This window comes from Ceratotherium simum, chromosome 29, assembly GCF_057802395.1.
Source record: "Ceratotherium simum simum isolate JZ-2026a chromosome 29, ASM5780239v1, whole genome shotgun sequence".
Taxonomy (NCBI): domain Eukaryota; kingdom Metazoa; phylum Chordata; class Mammalia; order Perissodactyla; family Rhinocerotidae; genus Ceratotherium; species Ceratotherium simum.
This window is the reverse complement of record NC_141928.1, coordinates 14,797,213-14,819,639: the sequence shown is the minus strand read 5'-3', so window position 1 is coordinate 14,819,639 and position 22,427 is coordinate 14,797,213. Positions and strand designations below refer to the sequence as shown.

Sequence of the window (22,427 nt, the reverse complement as noted above, 5' to 3'; positions counted from 1 at the left end):
TGCGTAGGTCTGCGCCCGGGATCCAAACCTGCAAACCCGGGCCACCGAAGTGGAGCATACGAACTTAACCACTATGCTCCCGGGCTGGCCCCTCAACAGATATTTTTTTGAATCCCTGCAAGTTACTGGTTTTTATTTAAGGTGCTGGACTTCATTGATGATTAAGACAGACAGGGTCTCTCCTTTCATAGATCTTACCTTCTAGGGACTCACTGGGATATAAAGAAAATGGAAGGCCGGTAATTAAAATGGCCCTAACAAAGTGGACTTAAACCCAAATTGCCAAGGGCTTGTTCACTTATCTACAAAAGTTTTATCGTGTTTTGTCCGTTAGCATAGATTAGCTAAAGAATAGCAATAGCAGACATTGCTAATTGATCACAGCACTTTTTCCTGCCTGCCCCCAGATGGAGTCTATGATCTTTCTCAATGCAGTATTCCCAGCAGCCACAGCCAGTTGGTCAGTGTTGCCGTTTGAGAACAGCGATTTGCTCTGGGGTACTGGTGAGCATACCTCAGTGAGAGGATAAAGGCTAAGTTAAGAGAAAGAAATTGATAGAAATATGTGCCTTGTGGCTGAACCATGAGTAGTTCAGAAGTCATGTTGGGAAAATGACTAATTCCCTGAATTTCTGCATCCTACCATATCAAACTAAAATATACTTATTTAGAATATTTTAGAAGAACTACCTTTTTTAGTAGGTTTCTTTGCAAAATGAAACCTCTCTTGATTTGCATTTTTTCTGCATATGAAAGAACACTGAAAAAGTAAAGTATAAAATAAGTTTTTGGAATTATGTACATGAAGTAGAGCAAGGAGATGAGTTTTTCTAACAGATCTGAGCCAGTTCATTAATATAGTCATTCAGCAGGCTTTTACTGAGCTCTTACCGTGTACCCGGCACTGAGCCTTGTACTGGAAAGATGTAAATATCAAGGCGTAGTTCCTTCCCAGCTTGGTAGCAGCAGTAGCTGCTCCTGTGCCTACAGGGGAGGATTATATGGAAACAGTTGGGCCAGACTGGGAAAGGGAGGTATGGTGAGCAGCGAGTTTATCAGTGATTCAGTGAGAAGCTTCAGAAGAGGAGGACTGGGAGACCTGAGATCAGGCCACCCCTTCAAAGTGGAGATTCTTTAGAAATCTGCATTTCATTTTACTAAAGAAGAAGGCAGTTCTTTTGCAGAGGAAAATTTCATTTCTTTATCCAGCTCTTTTATTTACCTTGGCCTTACCCTTTATACACCAGACTTAATTCCAAATTATTTTTGGCTATTTAAAAAAAAATCAAATCCCATGTGCCACAATTCCCGACTACTTTGAGCTAGGGGATCTGGAAGAAAATATAGACAAAGTAACATCATTGGATGGAGAGTTGAGGAGCCTAGAGTCTCGTCTTAACTCTGCCAGTAACTGGCAGCATGATGGCTGAGGTCCTCACTCCACTGCTCTTGGCTCTCAAGGAAGACCATGTCTGTACTTAGGGATGTGACCTTATCCAAAGGTCCCTGTATACATAAGGAAGGGCCTGTACTTGGTTATGTCAGAGATCCCTTCCAGCTCCAGTAGTCTGTGGTCAGAGGTACCATTTTAGGAATTCACTATTTTAAGCAGTGGCCACACTGTTAAATTCTGTCTACAGCCTCCCAAGGTGATGATTTGTCTGCATGTGTGAGTGTGCAGACGAATGGTAACACGTCATGTCCTTGTAGAATTAAGGTCATTTAAAAATGAAATGGATAAACTTTTTAGGCACTCCCTCAAAAAACAAGACAAAACCTGGAAAAGTAAAATACACGTGCAACAAACCTCATTCATTTAAACCAGAAAGTCTAGGGAGGAACTCAAGGCCAAGAATTGGCCCCGTGACTCCAAGTGATGTGGATTGGCTCTGGTCAAACCTAAAATTCTTTTGAAAATGTCAGAGGCCTTGTTTTATGAATTCCACATTGTTGTGCCAATGAAAGTTTCCCTCTTCCACACTGCTTTCTTTCATCCTTTAGGATTGTATACCAGGTGTGGTTATAATGTTGCTTGAAGTGAGGTGAGGCACTTTGGGAAATCAATGTACAGTGTACTGCCTGGCACATTGGAGAGCAAGACTGTGTCAGAGAAGACCCTGGAGGATGTCAGACAGGACAGCAGTGTATCAGCTAAGCGATGACTGCAACTTAGCCTCGTTTTGGGGGTTTGTGCGTTCTGACCTTTATATAAGAAATTTACATAGTAATGCTCCTTTCCTGGTTGTTACTGTGTGCCAGGCACAGAACAACAGCATTGCTCGTGTTATCTCATTTAATCCTCTCTGAGGTACCATGTGGTCTCAGATTACGAAGTAGAGGCTCTGAGAATTCAAGCTTGTTACCCAGGGTCACATGGTTAGCAGACCCAGGGTTTGAACCAAGATCTTTCTGACTCCAAAGCCCATGCTTTTAACTAGTACGCCATACTGTCTTTCCTGGAGCACACACCAGCAGAGACTCATTGCTCATTCCAAAACATAAGTGAGTGTAGATGCGAATGAGTTAAATTTATTTACTCATTCCAAATCGGCACTGGTATATTTTGAGTGTAAAATGTCAACTGGAATTTTTAATGTATAAAATCTTTCATCTGTCTTTACACCAATCTTTGCACAGACCAGCCCCCCTCCCTTGAGGATTTATTGTGGTTTTGATCTGTGTTGCCTCAAACCATTGAAATCTTTTCAAAGAAGCAGAGCTGTTTTCTTTTTATTTTTTCCTTCTCTTTGCTTTTTTCCTCCCGCAGTACACTCGTACCAGGAGTGGACATAGTTTGCTATTCAGCTTGATCAAAGCACTCTACACCAATGTAACTTCCTGATCTTACTGGTAACAGAACTAAATGTTTCCATGTTCTGCCAAGATGGGTTGCCAGTTATCGACAGAGGGCTTGCATCTGGTAATAATTATTTACTAATTCTGTTTACCTTTTGATCTGGTTTTCAGTGTACAGCTGCAGCTATCAAGGCTATAAGAGAAAGTGGAATGAATCTGAACCCAGAAGTGGAAGGGACGCTAATTCGGGTACCAATTCCCAAGTAAGTTTGGCCGAAATGCACATATTTTGATGCAGTGGGGCAGTTGTCCTTTGAAGGAAACTAACACTCCATGGTACTTGTAGGCCAGTAACTTACCTTACCTTACCTCTCATCCTGGCAAACTCTGACGTCTTTTGAGATCCACTTGACTGGTTCAGAAATATTTATTGAGTGCCTATTATGCTCTAGGGGCTGGACATGCAGCAGTAAACCTGGCAAAGTCCTTGTCCTCCTGTATTTTACATTCTCGTTGGAAAGATAAGACACATGAATAGATCAAGTCATTCCAGATAATAAAATGCTATGATGAAAGAAAGCATTGGGATCCAGTAGAGTGACTTGATGAGGGTGATGGTGGCAGGGACAACTTCAGCCTGAGAGGCCTCTTTAAGGAGGTAACATTTTCGCTGAGAGCTGAATGATGAGGAAGAGCTAGCCTAGAGGAAGAGCTTTCCAGGCAGCTTGTACAGCCAGCACAAAGGCTCTGAGTCAGAAAAGACCTTGACACTTGTATTCTCTATCCCATGTTCCTTGAAGAGCTGTTTGTACGTTAGTCCCTGCTTGTTGAAGAATTTTAGGCATAAGAACAGAATATTGTTACTTGTATAAATATATAGAACTTACAGTTTTAAGTGAATAAAAATGTATGTTTATTTTTAAATTAAGAAAGGAAAGAAATGACAAGACCTTGGCATGTTGGAGAAAGAGAAAGCCAGTGTGTCTGAAACTCAGTGAAGGAGGGAGAAGGTGGTACAAGAGGATTGGGCTAGTGAGTAGAGGCTGATGGTTTGACTGGCCGCGGTGAGGAGTTTGGGCTTTATTCTAATTGTAATGGGAAGCTGTTGGACGGATTTAAGCAGAAGAGTGACCCGATCTGATGTTGACTTTTTCTCTGGCAGCTGAGTACCAAATGGGATTTAGGGGGACAGAGCAGACATGAGGAGAATAGTCAGGAGGCAACATAAATCTTACCAGACTCCATTGCAGGTAGAATTAGTTTCTCCTTCTGCAATCTCATTTCTTAGATATCTTTAAGTCTTTATTCCTACACAGTGCCTCACATATAGCAAATCCCAAATAAGTGTTGGATTAATTCAGTCAGTCATTCAACAAATATTTGTTAAGCGCTAACTACATGCCAGGCACTTTCCTAGTTGTTGGGATACAGCCGTAAACAAAGCAGACAACACAAAGTCCCTGTCCTCCTGGGGCTTACCTTCTAGTTGAGTAGACACAGCAAGTAGAAAAGCAAATACGTAATGTAATGTCACGTGATGATAAGGACTATGAAGAAAACTAAGCAGGATAAGGCGATAGAGCTGGGGGTTTTATTGTAGACGGGAAAGTTCAGGAAGGAAGTGACATTTGAGCAGAGACCAAAGTGAGATGAATGAATGAAGCTTCCAAATAACTAGAAGGGAAGTAGAGGGTAACACTAGTCGAGAGTCTTTTTGCGCCACGCATCACCTTGTATTCCTTTACGTATATTGCTTCATTTGTCACACAATTCCTGTGAAGTAGGTTTTTTCCAGGTGTGGAAATTTTGCCTCAGAGAGGTAAAGTAATATCTCTGAGGTCACACAGCTTATGCTGCAGCTGGAATCTAAACCCAGATTTAATTGATTCTGAAGCCTGATGATGTACCCATGCTGGCAACAAGAAATAATCCCAACACTGAGAGTCCAGGAACTTTCCCCACTGAACTTTTTTCCTGTCTCGTAGCCCGAAAATGGCCGTCTTATTCCATTGTGTTCTTGGTACTCTGTAAGTCAGAATTAACCCTCTGCTTTGAAATCATTGGGAGCAATATAACCTAGTGTTTTAAGAACCAGATAGGCCTGGGTTCAAGTCCACTACCTGTTTGTTTGGTTAGTTAGTTGATTTGCTCAGCAAATTTTCTACAAGTGTATTGTGTGCCAGGCTCTGTGCTAAGTGCTTGGGGGTGTACAGACCTGATGTTTGCCTTCATGGAACTCACAGGCTGTGCCAGGCCCCTTGTTTATATTACCTGCAGCTTATGTGTGGAATTTACAATTATCTACAGTTTATAGATGAAAAAATTGAAATTCAGAGAATTAAGGGACTTGCCCAAGATCACATGGCCAGTAAGTGGCAGTCAGGGTTTGACTCCTGAGTTTTTCTGTTACCAGAGTACAGGCTCTTTCTCCCGCACTCTCTGTGTAGATGGGTAATTCAGCAAAGTGCCAAGTGTGCTTATGGGCGTTAGAAGCAAGACTTGGAAGTGGAGTGGATAGTAATCAGCAGGTTTATTTTTTGGTTTTTGCTCTGTCTGTGAAATCTTGGAAAAGCCACTTAACTTCCCTGAGCCTTGGTTTCCTCATATACCAGATGAATGGGTTGTTCTCAGTGGCCTGCCAGGTCCCTTCTAGGAGAGCTCAGAAATTCTGTGATGCTATGAATTTGTGCTGCTAAGTACTCGTTGCTGACTTGGATTCTTCTTAGAGTGGCCTGATTGTATGTCATATTTTTCTTTCAAAGATCTGGTTGACATAACGTGCACTTCTGCAGCCCCACAGGAGTTAATGATTGCCCTTGTGCATTGTATATAAGTTCGAAGGATCAGTGAGTTAACTTGAACTTCCAAAGACTTGGAGATCTGTTACATTATATTTTACCTTATTTTTTGTTGGTTAATGGGTGTAATCCAAGAGAAAGTTGACGGACCAAAACCGTCTGCTCCTGCAAACCTCATTTTTTATATACTTTCTTCCCTTTGACAAGGTGGTAAGGTCATGAGGCCCCTTACTGAATTATACATTTGGTAGTTTTCCAGATAAAAAATGAATGATCTGTTCTTTATTATGGAGGCTGTGTCATGTGAGAGGATAAAGGTTGCTTCAGATGTAAAGAGGACCAAGGTTTCTATTTGATTTTGGCAGTGACTTCCATATGACTCTGGGTATGTCACCCTAGCAGTTGCTATCTTCTAGTTCCTTATTTGTAAAATAAGTGAAATAATACATAATGATATGTAGAGATTTGGTGGGATTAGTAGAGAAAATAGATTAATTAGTATGATTTCATTAGATGAAAGAAGTTATATAAATATAAGATACTAATATTATTTCAGTAAACTTTTAATTTTCTAGATATATGTAATTTTACTTTAGGAGGAAGGAGTGAGGAAGGGAACTAATATGTTGGGTACCTACTGTGTGCCAGAAATTATTGGTGTTTGACATATGCAGGGAAAGTGGAAAAGAGTAATGGTAAATTTGTGCCTTGGTATCACAGAAGCATGAAATTGAGTTCTGGCTTTTCTTTGATTTTGGCAGTGACTTCCATATGACTCTGGGTATGTCACCCTAGCAGTTGCTAGGGAATCAGAAGCATAAGTTCCTAGGATCAGTTTCTGATGATAAAATATCAAGTTTTGTTCTAGAGTTCTTTCCCTTTTTAGCTGTGTGACAATGGCAGCTGTCTTCACCTCTCTGAATCTCAGAGAGCTCATCTGTAAAATATTTACAGGACTTGCCTTATATGGTTACTGGGAGATTTCGGTGAGATACTGTATACAAAGCTTTGGCTGTTTAGCAACAACCCGTTAATGCTAGCACATGTTCCTTCATTCCCTTTCATAAGTGGGTAGGAGCATCATTCCCATTCAAGGATGAGGAAACTGAGATTCAGAGGTGAGGCATTGGTTCCACCTCACACAGCTGGGAATTGGCAAAGCTGTGAAGAGGAAAATAACACACGAAAGCTTATGTTAGGAGTTTGGGAGGTGGGAGGGGATCAGAAGCATAAGTTCCTAGGATCAGTTTCTGATTATAAAATTTCAAGTTTAGTTCTAGGAAAATTTGCCTTTCCTGATTGATCATGATTTGTCCTCTGCCTAATGGTAGTCCACAAGTTTGCTTTTTTGCCTTAACCCTGGATGCTGAGAGCTAAGTTTTATTTTCAATTGCAGCAGATCTCAGCTCAGACCTCACCCTCTTTACACTCCTCTGATTCTTATATTCTTATTGAAATGAGTCTATTGAGTATGTGACTTTTACTGTAACCTGCCTCTGATCCTTTTGGGAAGTAGGTGGAAGATAAATCCTAAATAAATCTGGGGTTTTGTTTGTCCCCACTGACAATGTGTATAGTTTTGTTTTCTTCTCTGGCCAGTATTCTTTCATTTAGAGAAGTCAGTCAACTGGATGGATTCTTTGAACGTTCCTGTTAATCAAGATTCACTGAGTTTCTTCTATTTTTCTTTCCTATTTATGTAATCAAATTTTAGGTACTATTTATTAACCACCTACACTACAAGTGTAGTGCCTGGATGTGCCGTGCTGAATGCTTTATAGTTTCTCCTTGAATTCTCACAGCACTACTGTGAGGTCAGGAGACTCTTCTTATGCCCATTTGACAGATGAGAGACCTGAAGCTCACCGCAGGTAATGCCCCAAGTCGTGAAGTTACTAGGTGAAAGAAGCAGGATTAGAGTGCGAGTCTTTTTTATTGCCTTTTCCCCTGTTCTTCTCCTGATAGCAGGTCTCTCTGGAACATCAGCCTTTCACTCCTCAATCAGGGACCCTGAAAAGTTTTGAGCAGGAGTTCACTTTGATCAGTCCAGATTTCTGCCCTCACCCCATTCATACCTTCATCATGCCCCCAAACAAACAAACGAACACTCCCTTACTCATTGTTTTAGCAAACATCACTGAGAAAACCACTCGAAGTAGAAGGAGGCTGCTTTGGTTTGAAAGCACTGAGTTCATGTCTGGCTTTAAATTAAGTGCGAGGAATCATGAATTCACTGAAGAAATAAAAGTACGTGTGATTGACTCATTCCCCACCGAGGTTGCATCCTTCCTTGATTGTCCGCCTCTTTATTTTTCATCAGTGTGTGCATTGGGTTTATTTTAAGTAGAATTAAATAAAAAATTAAAACACCTCTGTCCTAGTGTCCCTAGGGAACCACTTTTAGCACCTTGATTTTCTGGATTTTTTTTTGTATGCAAATTCAAACACATGTCTATATCTCCTTCTTCACGTTTCTTGTAATGATATGGGATTATATTTACATACTGTTCTGCGTTTTTTTTTAAAGTTAACAATGTATCATTACTCTCTCTGATGAGAATTCTTCCCCACTCTTGTTACGGGATGCATAGTGCTTGCATTTTACATGGAGCATTAACTAGTTCCCAATTGTTGAATATCTTGGTTGCTTAAAAATTTTCTCTTTTACTGACAGTGTTATAATGATCCTCTAAGGCTTTGCTTCCTCTTCTTCTGCTGGGAGCGGGAAGTGGTAGGGGGACTGTAATTGGGGAGATGTGAATGGAATGCTGGGGGCCTTGGTGTAGCTGTTGCTGCTTGATCGTCTCGGTGCTTGTTTGCAGCAGCTGAGCTTCCTAGAGACAACCATCTGCAGCGCACCCGAGTGACCCCTCCGGTCAACCTCAGACCCAAATTGATGTTTGAATGGCTTTCCTAGCTCACTGCATGGCAATAATAATATTAAGCAAAGTGACTATTTACTGAGTGCAAACTATATTCTAGGATCTATGCTGTATTATTTAACTTATTCTGTTATTCCCTATTTTTTATACATGAGCTAAGTGAGCCTAAGGGAGGTTAAAAAAGTTGCTCGAGATCATTTAGCTAGTAAAGATAGACTTGTGCAGGATTTAAATGTGGGTCTGCTTGACTTCAAAGTCTATTCCTACATCTGTGGACTTCTAAGAGCACTTTTTGTTTTTGTAATAAGGGGCAGCAATTGGTATTTTAAAATTTAATTATATACCAATCCAAACCACGTGGAACATAATTTCCAAAGCTCAAATCAGGATGCATAATCTGAAAGTGAATTTGTGTGTGACTTTTTGGTGTGAGAGGCAGTCTAGAATATAGAGTATTTGTTGTTGTTTTTAAATCAACTTTATTGAGGTGTAACTTACATACAAAAAATGAACTCATTTCAAGTGTACATGATGATGAGTTTTGACAGATATATGTGTCCCTGTAACCACCATGTCAATCAAGATGTAAAACAATTCAGTCACCCCTAAAGTTTCCCTGCACCCCATTGCAAGTCAGTCTCCCATTGTCCTCTGGCCCCAGGCAACCACTTAACTGCTTTTATGAGGATATAAAATTTTTATGTTGAAATGTGAAACTTCTAAGACATTCATAAATTTATTCAACAGATATTTATTGAGCACCTACTATGTGTCAGCCATAGTTCCAGACTTGGAGGATACAGCAGTGAACAAGCCAAACCAAACCTCCACCCTTATGACCTTCTACTGGGGAGATGGACAGTACACACACATACAGTGTATTTGTCAGATGGTCATATTTTTCTCTCTGTGGAGAAAAATAAGGCAGTGAAAAGAAATAAAGGATGTTGTGGATGGGGGTAGTAGGGGTGATGCAATTTTAAGTAGTGTGTTCACAGAAGACATCAGGGGGAAGGTGATATTTGAGCAGAGAACTGAGGATGTGAGAGAGTGAACTGTGCCTATGTCCAGCACTAAGGCAGAGGAAGCAGCAAGTGTGAAGGCCTTGAGGTGGGAATCTGCCTGGGGTGTTCAAGGAATAGCAAGAGTGCTCGTGTGGCTGTAGCAGAGCAGTGGAGGGGAGAGAAATAGGAGATGAAATCAGAGTGAATAGGGAGGCCATGATCTCATAAGGTCTTTGTATTAGTCAGGGTTCTCCAGAGAAACAGGACCAACAGGATATATACGTATATGTATATATAAAGAGATTTATTATAAGGAATTGGCTTATGTGATTATGAAGGCTCACAAGTCCCAAGATCTGTAGTCGACAAACTGGAGACCCAAGAGGGCTGATGGTGTAGTTCTAATCCGAGCCTGGAGGCCTGAGACCCAGGAGAGCTGATGGTGTAGTTCTAATCTCTCTAGCCCACACCTGTGGGTGGGCCGCAACTCGAAACTTACATATCTAACAGCCTACTTGACCTCTCCCCTTGGATGTCTAGCAGTATCTCAAATAAATACAGACAAAACCTGCTCTTCCCTCACACCCAACCTGTCCTCCCACAGTCTCCCCGATCTCAGTAAACGGCAGTTTCATCCTTCCAGTTGCTCAGGCCCAAAACCCTGGAGTCATCTTTGAGTTTTCTCCTTCTACATCCACAAGCGATCCGTCAGCAAATCCTGGCAGCTTTACCTTTAAAATATATCCAGAATCCGGCTGCTTCTCACCAACTCCGCCATTATCACACTAGTCCAGGCCACCATCGTGCCTCGATTACTGCAATAGCTCCTGACTGTCCCCTGCTTTCACTCTTGCCTTCCTACAGTGTAACTCTCAAAAAAGCAGCCAGAAGGATCCTTTCAAAAATCTAAATCAGATCATGCGACTCCCTAGCTCAAAACCCTCCAATCATTTCCTATTTCATTCCAAGTAGAAATCAAAAAACACAAGGGCTTTGGGATTAGACAGACCTAGGTTGAAATCCCTGTTCTGTCACTGTCTGGGTGTGTCAACTTGGGTCCTCAGAGAAGCAGATGCCAGGATAGAATTAGAGGTGCAAGAGATTTATTGGAGGAAAGGTCTGTGAAAGAGACAGGGTGCAGGTCTGCCACTGGTGAGGAAAGGAAAAGAGGAGGATTGGGTAGAAGGAGACTCCCCCCAGGGCACCTCTTAGAACGTCAGCCAGGCTCGTGGGGCATTCCTGAGCCAAGATTGCGCGTTACAGGAGTCCCTCTGCCATGTATGGTGTTTGTTGGCAGCAGCCCGGGGAATGTGTGCACTGCAGTGATCTTGGGCAAGTTGCTTTAGTTTTCGAAGCTTCAGCCTCCTTATCTGTAAAATGGGAATAATTTCTATGGTTTTGAGGAGTAATGGGGTATTATATGTGATGATCCTAGTGTGAGGCCTGGCATGTCAGATACTTAATAAATTTATATTCCTTTTTCTTATAGTATTTGTTATTATCTAATTCTCCTGTTTAAGGAGTTCTTGGAAACATTCTTTTTCTGATTATTTGGGAGTAAAACCAATGATATTTTGTTTCTGTTTGGTGTTCTCTTTTAGTCCTTAACACTCTCTTTCCCTCTCTTTCTTATTAACCGCCTCCCCCAACCCCACATTCATTTTTTTTTTTTTCTATCTTTTCCTCCATTTTGGGGACTGGGAGGAGTTGAGACATTATGTTGTAATTATCTTGGAATTTAAGTTGCTCAGGAACACTGTAGTTTGATTGTTAATGAGCACTTGGTTTGTTCTCTGCATATGAATTATGGTGAACAAGACCTCCTGGAAGGTATATCCCAAATAAGAAAATCTGATGACTAGTCCTGCCTATGGTGTGAGATTCGCTTTGTGTTTCTGGAAAGGCCAAGGGACCTTGGCTCTTCTTGATACCCGCAGCCCAGTGTACTGCTCCCCAAGGCCTCACAGTAGTTGGATAATTACCATCATTAGCTCCCACTTTTCCTCTGGGCATCATTGGGGATGATAGACCTTATGCCTGGACCAGGCTCCTTCCCTCATACTTTGTTCAGAGGTGACAGCATGGAGGAGAATTCTACTTGGGATCAGACCAGGGAGTTTCACCAGATAACAATCAAAAGCCCTGAGTTACAGTTCTCCTAGCCTGAATTCTCTTCTTAAGTGTTTTTTTCCCACCGCATACTGATGTACAGTTTCTCATGTATGATGACCAGGTTTTTCCAGGGAGAGCGAGCTGGGGAAGGCAGGCAGAGTTAACAGGGAGGGTAGCTGCTGTGCAGCCACGGAGAGCCAGAATTGATAGCTGGAGGAGCCAAGATTACAGTCAGAAAACCTCTAACAAGAAAATCAGTAAAAAAAAAGGTGACAATAGGCTAGTTATTTCAACTCTCTGATCTCGGTTTCCTTATCTGTAAAATGGGATAACAGCAACATTTACTTTTGTGAAGAGTTATTGGGAGAAACTCCTGTGAAGGATAAAAGGGAGAGGGAGAGGAGTAGACAGGGAGAGCCTTTAGACAATGACGCAGGTCTCACACCATGAAGAGAGGAAAGAAATTCAATAAGTGAGAAATAATATTATTTTTTAAATTGTTATCAAGTTAGCTGATGTTATTGAGCATTTCTACGACTTTTTCTGCATGGTGATTATTGACTGTTTTGGGGGGCAGTCACTGCTGGTCCACAGGTGAGGAAGAGAGGCATGCTGCCTGTCATGGAGCTTTCTATTCAGAATACGAGTACTGTTCATTGACGAGAGCCAGATAGGCATAGGACATTTTGTAACAGCTTTCTTGAGATACAGTTCACCCATTTAAAGTGTACAATTCGATGTTTTTTTGTATATTCAGAGAGTTGTGCAATCATCACCAGGGTCAATTTTAGGACATTTTTCATCACTCCACAAAGAAACTGTGTACCCACTAGCAGTCACTCCGTGGTTTACCCCCAACACCCCCCAACCCAGGGATTTCTCTAGGCAACCACTAATCTACTTGCTGTCTCTAGAGATTTCCCTATTCTGAACATTTCATATAATTGGAATCACACATATGGTCTTTTGTGTCTGGCTTACACTTGTGTCTTTCACTTACCATAATGTTTTCAGGGTTCATCCATGTTGTAGCATGTATCAGTATCATTTTATGGCTGAATAATATTCCATTGTGTGGATATACTACATTTTATTTATCCATACGTAAGTTGGTAAACATTTGGGTTGTTTCCTCTTTTTGGCTATTATGAGTAATGCTGCTGTGAGCATTATTGTACAAGTTTTTGTGTGGATGTGTTTTCAGTTCTTGTGAGTATATACATATGAGTGGAATTGCTGGGTCATATGATAACTGTTTAACTTTTTGAGGATCTGCCAAACTTTTCCACAGGGAGTGCACATTTTCCAGTCCCACTAGTAAATATATAAGGGTTCCAATTTCTCCGTCTCCTTGCCAACACTTGTTGTTTTAGTTATTATTATTAGTATTGTTGTTTTTATTACCACTGTCCTAGTGGGTATGAAGTGATATCCCATTATAGTTCTGATTTGCATTTCCCTAATGACTAATGATGTTGAGTATCTTTTCATGTACTTGTTTGCCATTTGTATATCTTTAGAAAAATGTCTATTCAAGTCCTTCACCTATTTTTGAATTAGATTGTCCTTTTGTTGAGTTGTAAGAGTTTTTTATATATTCTGGATACTAGACTCTTATCAGATATATGATTTTCATCTCTCTCTTTTTTTAATTGTAAAAATAATAACACATTTATTGCAGAAATTCAAATCCTACAGAAAGATAAAAAGTTCTTTTACAGTTCCCCAGGTATTCTTCCTAGAAGTAACTGTTGGTGAGATTAGTATGTATCCTTCCAGATTGTAAAAGATGCATACACGAACCTATATATATATATATGTTTAGTTTACATAAATGGGAGTAAATATCTGCAGTACCACAATTTGCTTTTCTTTGCTTAACAGTATCTTGTGTACATCTTTTCATGGTGATCTCGTTTTTCTGGCTGTAGAGAAGTACCCTGATGGGTGTAATACAGATGAAGAAACGGGATCACAAAGTTTAGGTACAGTATGGAGATTCCTCAAAAAATTAAGGGTAGAACTACCATATGATCCAGCTATTCCACTGCGGGGTATTTATCCAAAGAACTTGAAAACACCAATGCGTAAAGATACACGCACCCCTGTGTTCATTGCAGCGTTATTCACAATAGCCAGGACTTGGAAGCAACCTAAGTGCCCGTCAAGGGACGAATGGATAAAGAAGATGTGGTATATATACACAATGGAATACTACTCAGCCATAAGAAACGATGAAATCCAGCCATTTGTGACAACGTGGATGGATATTGAGGGTATTATGCAAAGTGAAATAAGTCAGAGGGAGAAGGTCAAATACCGTATGATTTCCCTCGTTAAGTAGCAGATAATAACAACAACAAACAAACGCATAAAGACAGAGATTGGATTGGTGGTTACCAGAGGGGAAACGGGGGGAGGGAGGAGGGCGAATGGGATAATTCGGCACGTGTGTGTGGTGATGGGTTGTAATTAGTATTTGGGTGGTGAACATGATGTAATCTATGCAGAAATAGAAGTATAATGATGTACACCTGAAATTTATACAATGTTATAAACCAATGTTACTGTAATAAACAAAAAATTTTTAAAAAAAAGGAAAAAAGTGAATAAAAATCTTTTTATATTTAAAAAAAAAAAGAAAGTTTAGGTAATTTGCTCAAAGTCACAGATTAGTAAGTGGAGGAATCATTATTCAGATCGAACCTGTCTGCTTCTGAAGCCCATGTTCTTGCCACACTATCACATTGCTCTCAGGGCTGCTGACCTGGAGCCCACCTCCTTCCAGCTCTGTGGCCTCCTTGTCTAGCTTCCATATCACCTTGTGGATCTTGTACCAGAGCTGGTGTGTATAATGTGCACATTCCATGAAATACTGCTAATACCCTTTTCTTATACAACCCACATGCATACAGACCTTTAGCAGTCTTGAAAAGAAAAAAAAAAATCGGAGAACTGCCTAATGACCTAATTTGGGCTGGGGCGGCCACAAACTGCATTTGAGCAACTGCAGCTGCTTTCCCAGCCCTTTCATTCCGGCCGCCTGCTTGCCATCGCTGCTTTCGCAGGGCCATTCATTCTGCTGGATGAGTTCCAGGACATTGTTCTTTCTACCTTCCAGGCCCGGGCAAACCTCCATGTACTTTTAGGATGCGTGCCTTGTCCTCTTCAGGGTTGCTTCCCACCCAGCTTGAGGCTTTTTAGGAGCACCTCCTGCTATTTCTAGACCCAAGTGTGTGGATTGGGGGCTCCCTCTCAGCACATATGTTCTGGTTGAAACACACAAGAAAGTGCAATCAGAAATCAAGAGTGGAGCGTGAGCTAAGGAGAAAGTTGCCACCAACACCTGCCGATAGGACAGGCTCCTCCTCTCCCTGCTCCTCCTCTGTTCTCCACCCTTTGTGTCCTGCACCTGTTTATGGAATCTGGCAACTGACTGCTGTAGGTCAGATCACTATTCCATTGCAGTCCTCTGTAGATTCCCTTTCTCCTTTCTCCCCACTGTGCTTGGACTTGTAGGGGAACTGCAGGGGCAACAATGGACTGTATATCTAAGCAGACCCTAATGTAAGAGCAGTGCTATTCTGATCACTCCTGTGAGTAAGAATAGCTGCCTAGATTTGTCTAGCACCAACAAGGGAGATCTGGAATTCAAGGGTCAGGCTGAGCTGGGCCCAAATCCCAGGTCTACCAGGAACTTGTTGGGTGGCCTTGGGCAGGTTACTTGATCTGTGTGAGCCTCCCTTTTCCAATCTGTAAAATCCAAGTAATAATACCACTCATGTCATAGGAGTGTTGTGAAGATTCCCTGAGCTAATGCATCGAGAGTGCATCAGCTCAGAGGCTGGCACGTGGAAAGAGCTCTGCATGTGCTAGTTATCGTTATTATTACTGAAGGGAAGTGGATGACATCAGAGTCAGATGTCTAGGCAAATATACATGGACCCTTAGTGTGATAATAATAAGGTTCTTCCTTATCTCCTTACCTTTATTTTCTTCATAGCAGTTATATGTCATTTAAATACTTATTTGGGGGCCGGCCCCGTGGCTTAGCGGTTAAGTGCGCGCGCTCCACTACTGGCGGCCCGGGTTCGGATCCTGGGCGCGCACCGACGCACCGCTTCTCCAGCCATGCTGAGGCCGCGTCCCACATACAGCAACTAGAAGGATGTGCAACTATGACATACAACTATGTACTGGGGGTTAGGGGGAAAAAAAGGAGGAGGATTGGCAATAGATGTTAGCTCAGAGCCGGTCTTCCTCAGCAAAAAGAGGAGGATTAGCATGGATGTTAGCTCAGGGCTGATCTTCCTCACAAAAAAAAATACTTATTTGTTTAATCTCTCTCCTTCGCTAGAATGTGGGTAGGAGGAGCTGTGTCAGTTTCATTCATTGCTGTAACCCTAGCCCCTGGAACAGGGCCCAGCATGGAGTAGGTATGCAATAATGCACTCAGTGTTTGTGGAATAAGGAATGTGAGCACTCACTATGTGCCCACCACTGTTCCAGGTGCTATTTATATCTTAACTAATGTATTCATAACAATGTTTTGAGGTAGGTATGTTATTACTACTCTTTTACAGATGAAGAAACTGAGTCACAGGGGAAGGGGATTCTTTGTGCCCAATGTCACATAGTTAGTAAGTGGAAAAACGGGCAGTCTTTCTCAGAGCCTGGGCTTGTAGCCATCATGCTCTGCCCTCTCTCAGTAGGAGATATCACCATTATTTTTATTACTGATGTCATTGTCAATTTTTAAAATAGTCAGTACCTACATATGCAACGTTCTTTAACCATTGTTTTTCATCTGCTCCTAACACTAAGTGTGGAAGAAAGGTAGCGTTTTTATTAGCCCCCTTCATTTGACAGTTGAGGAAATAATAACAGATAATGTTTATTGAACACATCACTGTGTGCCAGCACATTTATTGACTCTTTTAATCCTCACAACAATTCCATAAGTTAACAGTATTATACACATTTGACAGATGGGAAAACTGAAGTAAAGAGGTAACATTACTGGGGGCCGGCCCAGTGGCATAGTGGTTAAGTTCACGCGCTCCGCTTCAGTGGCTTGGGGTTCACAGGTTCGGATCCCAGGCATGGACCCACACACCGCTTACCAAGCTGTGCTGTCGTGGTGTCCCATATAAAGTAGAGGAATATGGGCACTGATGTTAGCCCAGGGCCAATCTTCCTCAGCAAAAAGAGGAGGATTGGCGGCAGATGTTAGCTCAGGGCTAATCTTCCTCACCAAAAAAAAAGAGGTAACGTTACTTGCCCAGGGCCATACAGCTAAGAAATGATAAGTCTGGGCCTCTAACCCCGGCAGTCTGGCTTCAGAGGCGGTTCTCCTAAATGCTTCACTAGACATCCTGCTTTACGATTCAGAGGGGAAAAGTTAATTGTCCACAGTTACCCAGCTTGTAAGTGGCAGAGCTGGGATTGGAAATCAAGTCTGCCTTGACCACCAAACCTGTGCTCTTTCTCCTGTACATTAGAGTTGAGGCAAGAGTTATCTCCACTTTATCCTTGGACTAGGGTTCCCATCCTTCCGGGGTGACAGGGAAGAAGATGAGTGACTTAATCAAGGTCACTCACCTGAGAATGTAGAGCTGTGGCTCCTGACCTCAGCCTCCTTTCTCTTTCTGTCTTGCTGGGCTGTATTTCCTGATGGTGTGTCTGGGTTAGCCAGGCCTCAGTCACAGGACAGTCCTTTGAAAGCATCTGTCCCCAGAGAGAACTGTTTCTGCTGGTGGTAGAAGTCCTTCGAAGGCACATGTATGATTTCCTTTGGGCTAAAAGGACACCTGATGTCTTTATGAGACATTAATGTATGTAAGACAGGCTGGTGAGCTGGGGAGGGCGTGTGGCGAGGAAAGGAGGGAGGGGGAAATTGTGTAGCTAGAAGCATAGGAAGTCTGGCTGGGCTACACAAACAAAAACATTTCCTTCAGGGCCAGCAGCCCCAAGGCATTGGGCATCGCCCACCAGCAAACAATAAAGCAGGGCATGTGTCTGTTGCCGATTGCAAGCCGATGCACCTACTGAGGGGAAGTCTCCCAGGAGCCCAATGAGGAAGCGGCAAGGTTTCTCTCAGTGGAGCTGTCCGAGATGTGTTTTGATGGGCCATTCCCTGGAAGCGTAGCTTCCTTCGTGTTCAGCCCATCTTGCCCAGCTGCTGGAGCAGAACTCATGCCTCCTCCTGCCCCCTCTGCATGCTGCTCTCCTCTGTTCCTGCTCTTTCCCTCTCTGCTCACCATCCACTCAGTAGCCCAAGCTCCAAGCGACTAAATCCTTTTTGACTGTTTTCTCCCTCACCACTCACATCCTGTTAATCCCCAAGTCCTGGAGATTCTGTAGTAAGGATAAGAATGCAGCCCCCCTGTACTGAGCTCCTAGAGTGCATACACGCTGGCAGTGTGCCAAGCACTTGCCCCAGTCATTTCACTTAATCCTTGCTTCTGCCCTCTTAGTAACATTCCCATTCCCATTTTATACACAAGGAAGCTGAGTCTGGAGACTAAAGAGCATGTTCACAGTTCTGAAGCTAACAAATAGCAGAGCTGTGATTCCATCTTAGGTCTTCTTGGCTTTAAACCATGTCCTTTCAACTTTTAAAGTCCCCTTTAAGTGACCAAAGGTCCTTTTGAAGTCGAGTGTCTGATATATTATAACTGGGTTTTACTGTGATTGCCCAAGCTGAGCAGAGCTTCCTCTAATATACACCTGGCGAATGGCTTTGTACATGTGTCCCATTGTCATTGAAACAATAGGAAGTATCATTTCAGTCAGTGGGATTCTCTGCTGTGTGAGTTACCAGCGGGGCATGCCCTCTGCTTATTGTTCATGGGAACATGCTCAAGGAATTTTGCAGGAAGGCCCCCATCCAGGATGTTACTGGAGACCTGCCTGGTGGAGTTTGTACAAACAACGTGTGACCCTGCCAGCTCAGCCAAAACCCCTGCCTTGTGCTGGGAGGCTCTCTGACCCCAGCGGAAAAGGCTGCTGTCTTCGTCACCCCGCCAAGAAGCTGCTTGTAGGGTAGGTCCTGAGCTCCCTGTCTGCCTGCCTAGAGGCTCCTGGGCAGACTTTCGCCATGTGCTTATATCTGCTTTGTATATTGCTGTCTACACAAAATACAAATCTGATCATGTTTCCTCGGCCTCACTCAAACATCTGTGGTATTCCGTGTTGTTCTTAGGAACAATCTACTAGGACTCCTTTTTTTGAGTTTTTTTTATTATGGTAAGGCATACGTTAAAAAGTTACCATTTTAATCATTTTGAAATGACAGTTCAGTGGTATTAAGTACATTCACATTGTTGTGCAGCCAATCTCCAGAACTCTTCATTTTGCAAAACTGAAACTCTGTACCCATTAAACCTGATCCCCTAGGTCCCGGTAATTGCTATTCTACTTTCCATCTCTATGAATTTGACTACTCTAGTACTTCATATAAGTGGAATCGTACAATATTTGTCCTTTTGAGTCTGGCTTATTTCACTTAGCATAGTGATTTCAAGGTTCTTCCATGTTGTAGCGTGTCAGAATTTCATTCCTTTTAGAGGCTGAATAATATTCCACTGTGTGTCTACCACCTTTGTGTGTGTATTCATCCATCAGTGGACCTACTAAGACTTAGTATGACATTGAAGGGCCTGCATACATGGGCTTGCCCTTGCTGGCCTCTCCAGCCTCCTCATTTGCGATGATCTTTCTCCTCTGTTTTCTATACTCCACCCACGCTGCCTTTTTTCAGTCCCTCAAGAGCAGTATCCTCCTTCTTTCCTGGAAATGTGCCTTCACTTTACACAGTTCCCTCTGGTGGGAATGATCTTCCGCTAGCCTCTCACTCTTACTCATCTTAGCTTAAATATCACTTAGCTTAAATGTCTCCACATTTAGTTCCTGGAGTCCCACAGGAGAGCTGGATCAGACTCCCTTACCTGCTAATTATTTTCATAGAACTCTTTATGTCTTCATTGTGCTTATTACGACTGTAACTTATTGATTAATTGTTTAATGGCTACCTTCCTTGCCAGACTGTAAACTCCTGTGTGTTTAGTGCTATAGCCTTCGTGGCTGGCACAGTGGCTGGCACATAGTAGGTTCCCAGTAAACAGCTGTAGAATGGAATTATAGACTAAATGAGTGAGTGAATACTGAAAACAGAAGATTTCAGGGCTACATGCTGAGAGCATTTGGATTTTGAAATGTACATGAGATGCTACATTACTAGTCAGATCTCAAGAAGTCATCTTGCTGAAGCATAGTTGGTTTGCCCTGACCTTTCTCTGTTGATAAAAACTTTCACGAATAAACTCTTCATTATCTGAACATGCTTCAGTGTCACCTAAACATAAACAACAACAGCAGTAAAGGCAGCTGACGTTTTCCCAATGTTCCTTCTCTGCCAGGCTCTGTACTGTATCCTCTCCATGTATTGTCTCATCTAGTCCTCACGAGAACTCTGGAAAGGAGATGCTGGTTTTTGTTTGTTTTTAGTTTGTATTTCTAGATGAGAAGACCAAGGCTCAGAGAGTTTAAGTCACTTGCTTAAGGTCACTCAGCCAGTGAGTACAAGTGGAGGGGAGTCAGGGTGGAGCTAAGCTTCGTAGGCCTGGGATACAGTGCCACCCACTCCATTAACTGGAATAGCTCTCTTTTTATCTGTTTTATAAATGGGAGCTCTCTCTTGGTTTTATTTGAAGCCAGGGTTTTGTGGCCAAAGAAGAATTTGAAAACTCTGGGCCTGCAGAACAAATTTGACCCTGATGGACCCTTTTTAGCCTCATGCTCTCCTGCCATTATATCTCCCGCCGTGCTTCTGCCTGGAATGCCCTTTCCTTTCTTCTGCAGCTAAGTTAGTATGCATCTCTAGGCATTTTCCAAATCTCAAGGCAGAATGAGTTGTGCTTTCTGCATGCTCTTCCCACAGAAGGTCTGTCACTCTGTCCTAGCAGCAGTCATACTCTTTCTAAGTAATGGTTGGCAAGTTTGTTTCCACCACTGGAATGAGCCTCTGGAGAAGTTGGACCAGGCCTGCCTCCTCTCTGGAGCTCCTCAGCCTGGCCCAGGATCTGGCATGGAACGTAGGGGCCTCAGCCAGTGCTTGATGCATGAATGCACGCCAAGTCCAGAGTGGGTGCTCAGATCAACCAGCTGAGTCCAGAAGCCTGGAATACAAACTAGTGTGTACTTGCAGAACTCCATGAATGTGAGATGGAGATGATCAGATGTATTAATCACTGGTTTGGAAAGGAATTAAAATATTTCCATAATATAGTGTGTTTCTTTTCTAAAACAGATGTGCCCTTGTTGTTTCATGAGGAAGTAATTAAGTGTGTTTGATTAAAACATTCATAAACACTGTCATTTATTTAAGGCTACTATATGCTGCCATCTTTATTGGTACTTTATATATGGTGTGGCTGCTTCTCCCAATTACCCTGTAAGGTGTTTTTATTATCTTCATTTTAGAGATGAGGAAACCGAGGCTCAGAGAGATTAAGTAGCTTGCCCAAGGATAGTTAGCTTCTGAGTGATAGATATGGGAATGAAACAGGCTCTGTCTGACTTCAAAACCAGTGCCTTTCCATCACCCTAACTGCTTGTGATCTTGTATTTTAGATACTTTTCAGCTCAACACCCCGAACCAGCAAGCACATGCCCTTCTTCCCCTCAGCCCTTCCTGCGCTTGGCATCCCTCCTCCACCGCCCACCTTCCTCCCCTCCCTGCACTCCTCTCTCCATTTCCTTATAGTATCTTTTTGATTATTGCCTCTATTTGCATCCTGAAATGGAAATATTTTTGTCAGTGTCAATAATTGGATACTATTATATATGGAAACTATCTGGTGTTAATAGTGTAGTGATGTCACAGTTACATTAATAAATACAAAATAATACATTTTACTAAGGCTAATCATATGTTACGATTTTGTTTTCTTTATACAGCCTTTTACTCTTAAGATTTTTTTCGAGTCTCAATTTATATTTTTTAAAATGTGTGGGTTTTTTCTTCATGTAAAATATAAATAAAACAATGTAGTGAAAACGGGAGTTAGTTGGTTAGATAAATTTTTTAATTTTATTAAAGATTGTCTAAACAGTGGGATACCTATTTCAAATTGTATATGAAATATAAGATTGAAATACTTCTTGTTAGAGACATTTAAGAGGTTTCTTATAGACTTAGATTCATTTATTTTCTACCCCTCCTAGTATTTCAGCAGGATTAAGTTTTTTGAATCAGTGGATCAAGTTTTAATTTTCCTGTTCCTTCCTTATACTGACATATGCTTTGGCAGAACAAAAAAGAGACCTAAACATGTCAGCGTGATTTTTGTTCAATGAATTAAAAACCATAAAAGTAACAAGATCTGATCCAAATCCCTAAACTCCTGACATGGTGGTTTTGTCCTTTTCAGTCCCAAGATTCATATTACCGACTTTGAAAAGCTTTCTGCCTGGAAGCAGAAGTCATGGCAGCAGTGCATAATTTATTTGAAATAGATTACAAGGCGTAGGCAGCATGGAGTAGTGGAAAGAATACAGGCCAGAAAGATCTGGATTTGAATCCCACTTCTGTCACTTAAGCCCATGTGCAAGCTACTTAACATCTGTGCACCTCAATTTCCTCATGGGAAAATAGGGGTATTAGAATCTAGTTTGAGAGTTGTTGTGAGGTAATATATACTTAAAGGACTCACCTGGATTTGGACTTAATATTGGTGGTAATCAGGATCATTTTTATTTTGAGAATACCTTCAAATAGCTGACTCTAGGAGAATTTATTTATAACATAGCTGTCTACTTGGTCTTCAGAGCTT

General features: G+C 41.9%; 1 protein-coding gene across 5 annotated transcripts in view; it reads left to right on the top strand.

Annotated features, from left to right (window-relative positions):
- The window catches only part of MRRF (mitochondrial ribosome recycling factor), a 57,363-nt gene that overhangs the window by 20,553 nt on the left and 14,383 nt on the right, over positions 1-22,427 (top strand). For all 5 annotated transcript variants that reach the window (XM_014782117.2, XM_014782120.2, XM_087419155.1 and 2 more), the window contains one exon: positions 2,968-3,059. In XM_014782117.2, coding sequence (XP_014637603.1) covers positions 2,968-3,059 — 92 coding nt within the window. The remainder of the gene's footprint in view (positions 1-2,967; positions 3,060-22,427) is intronic.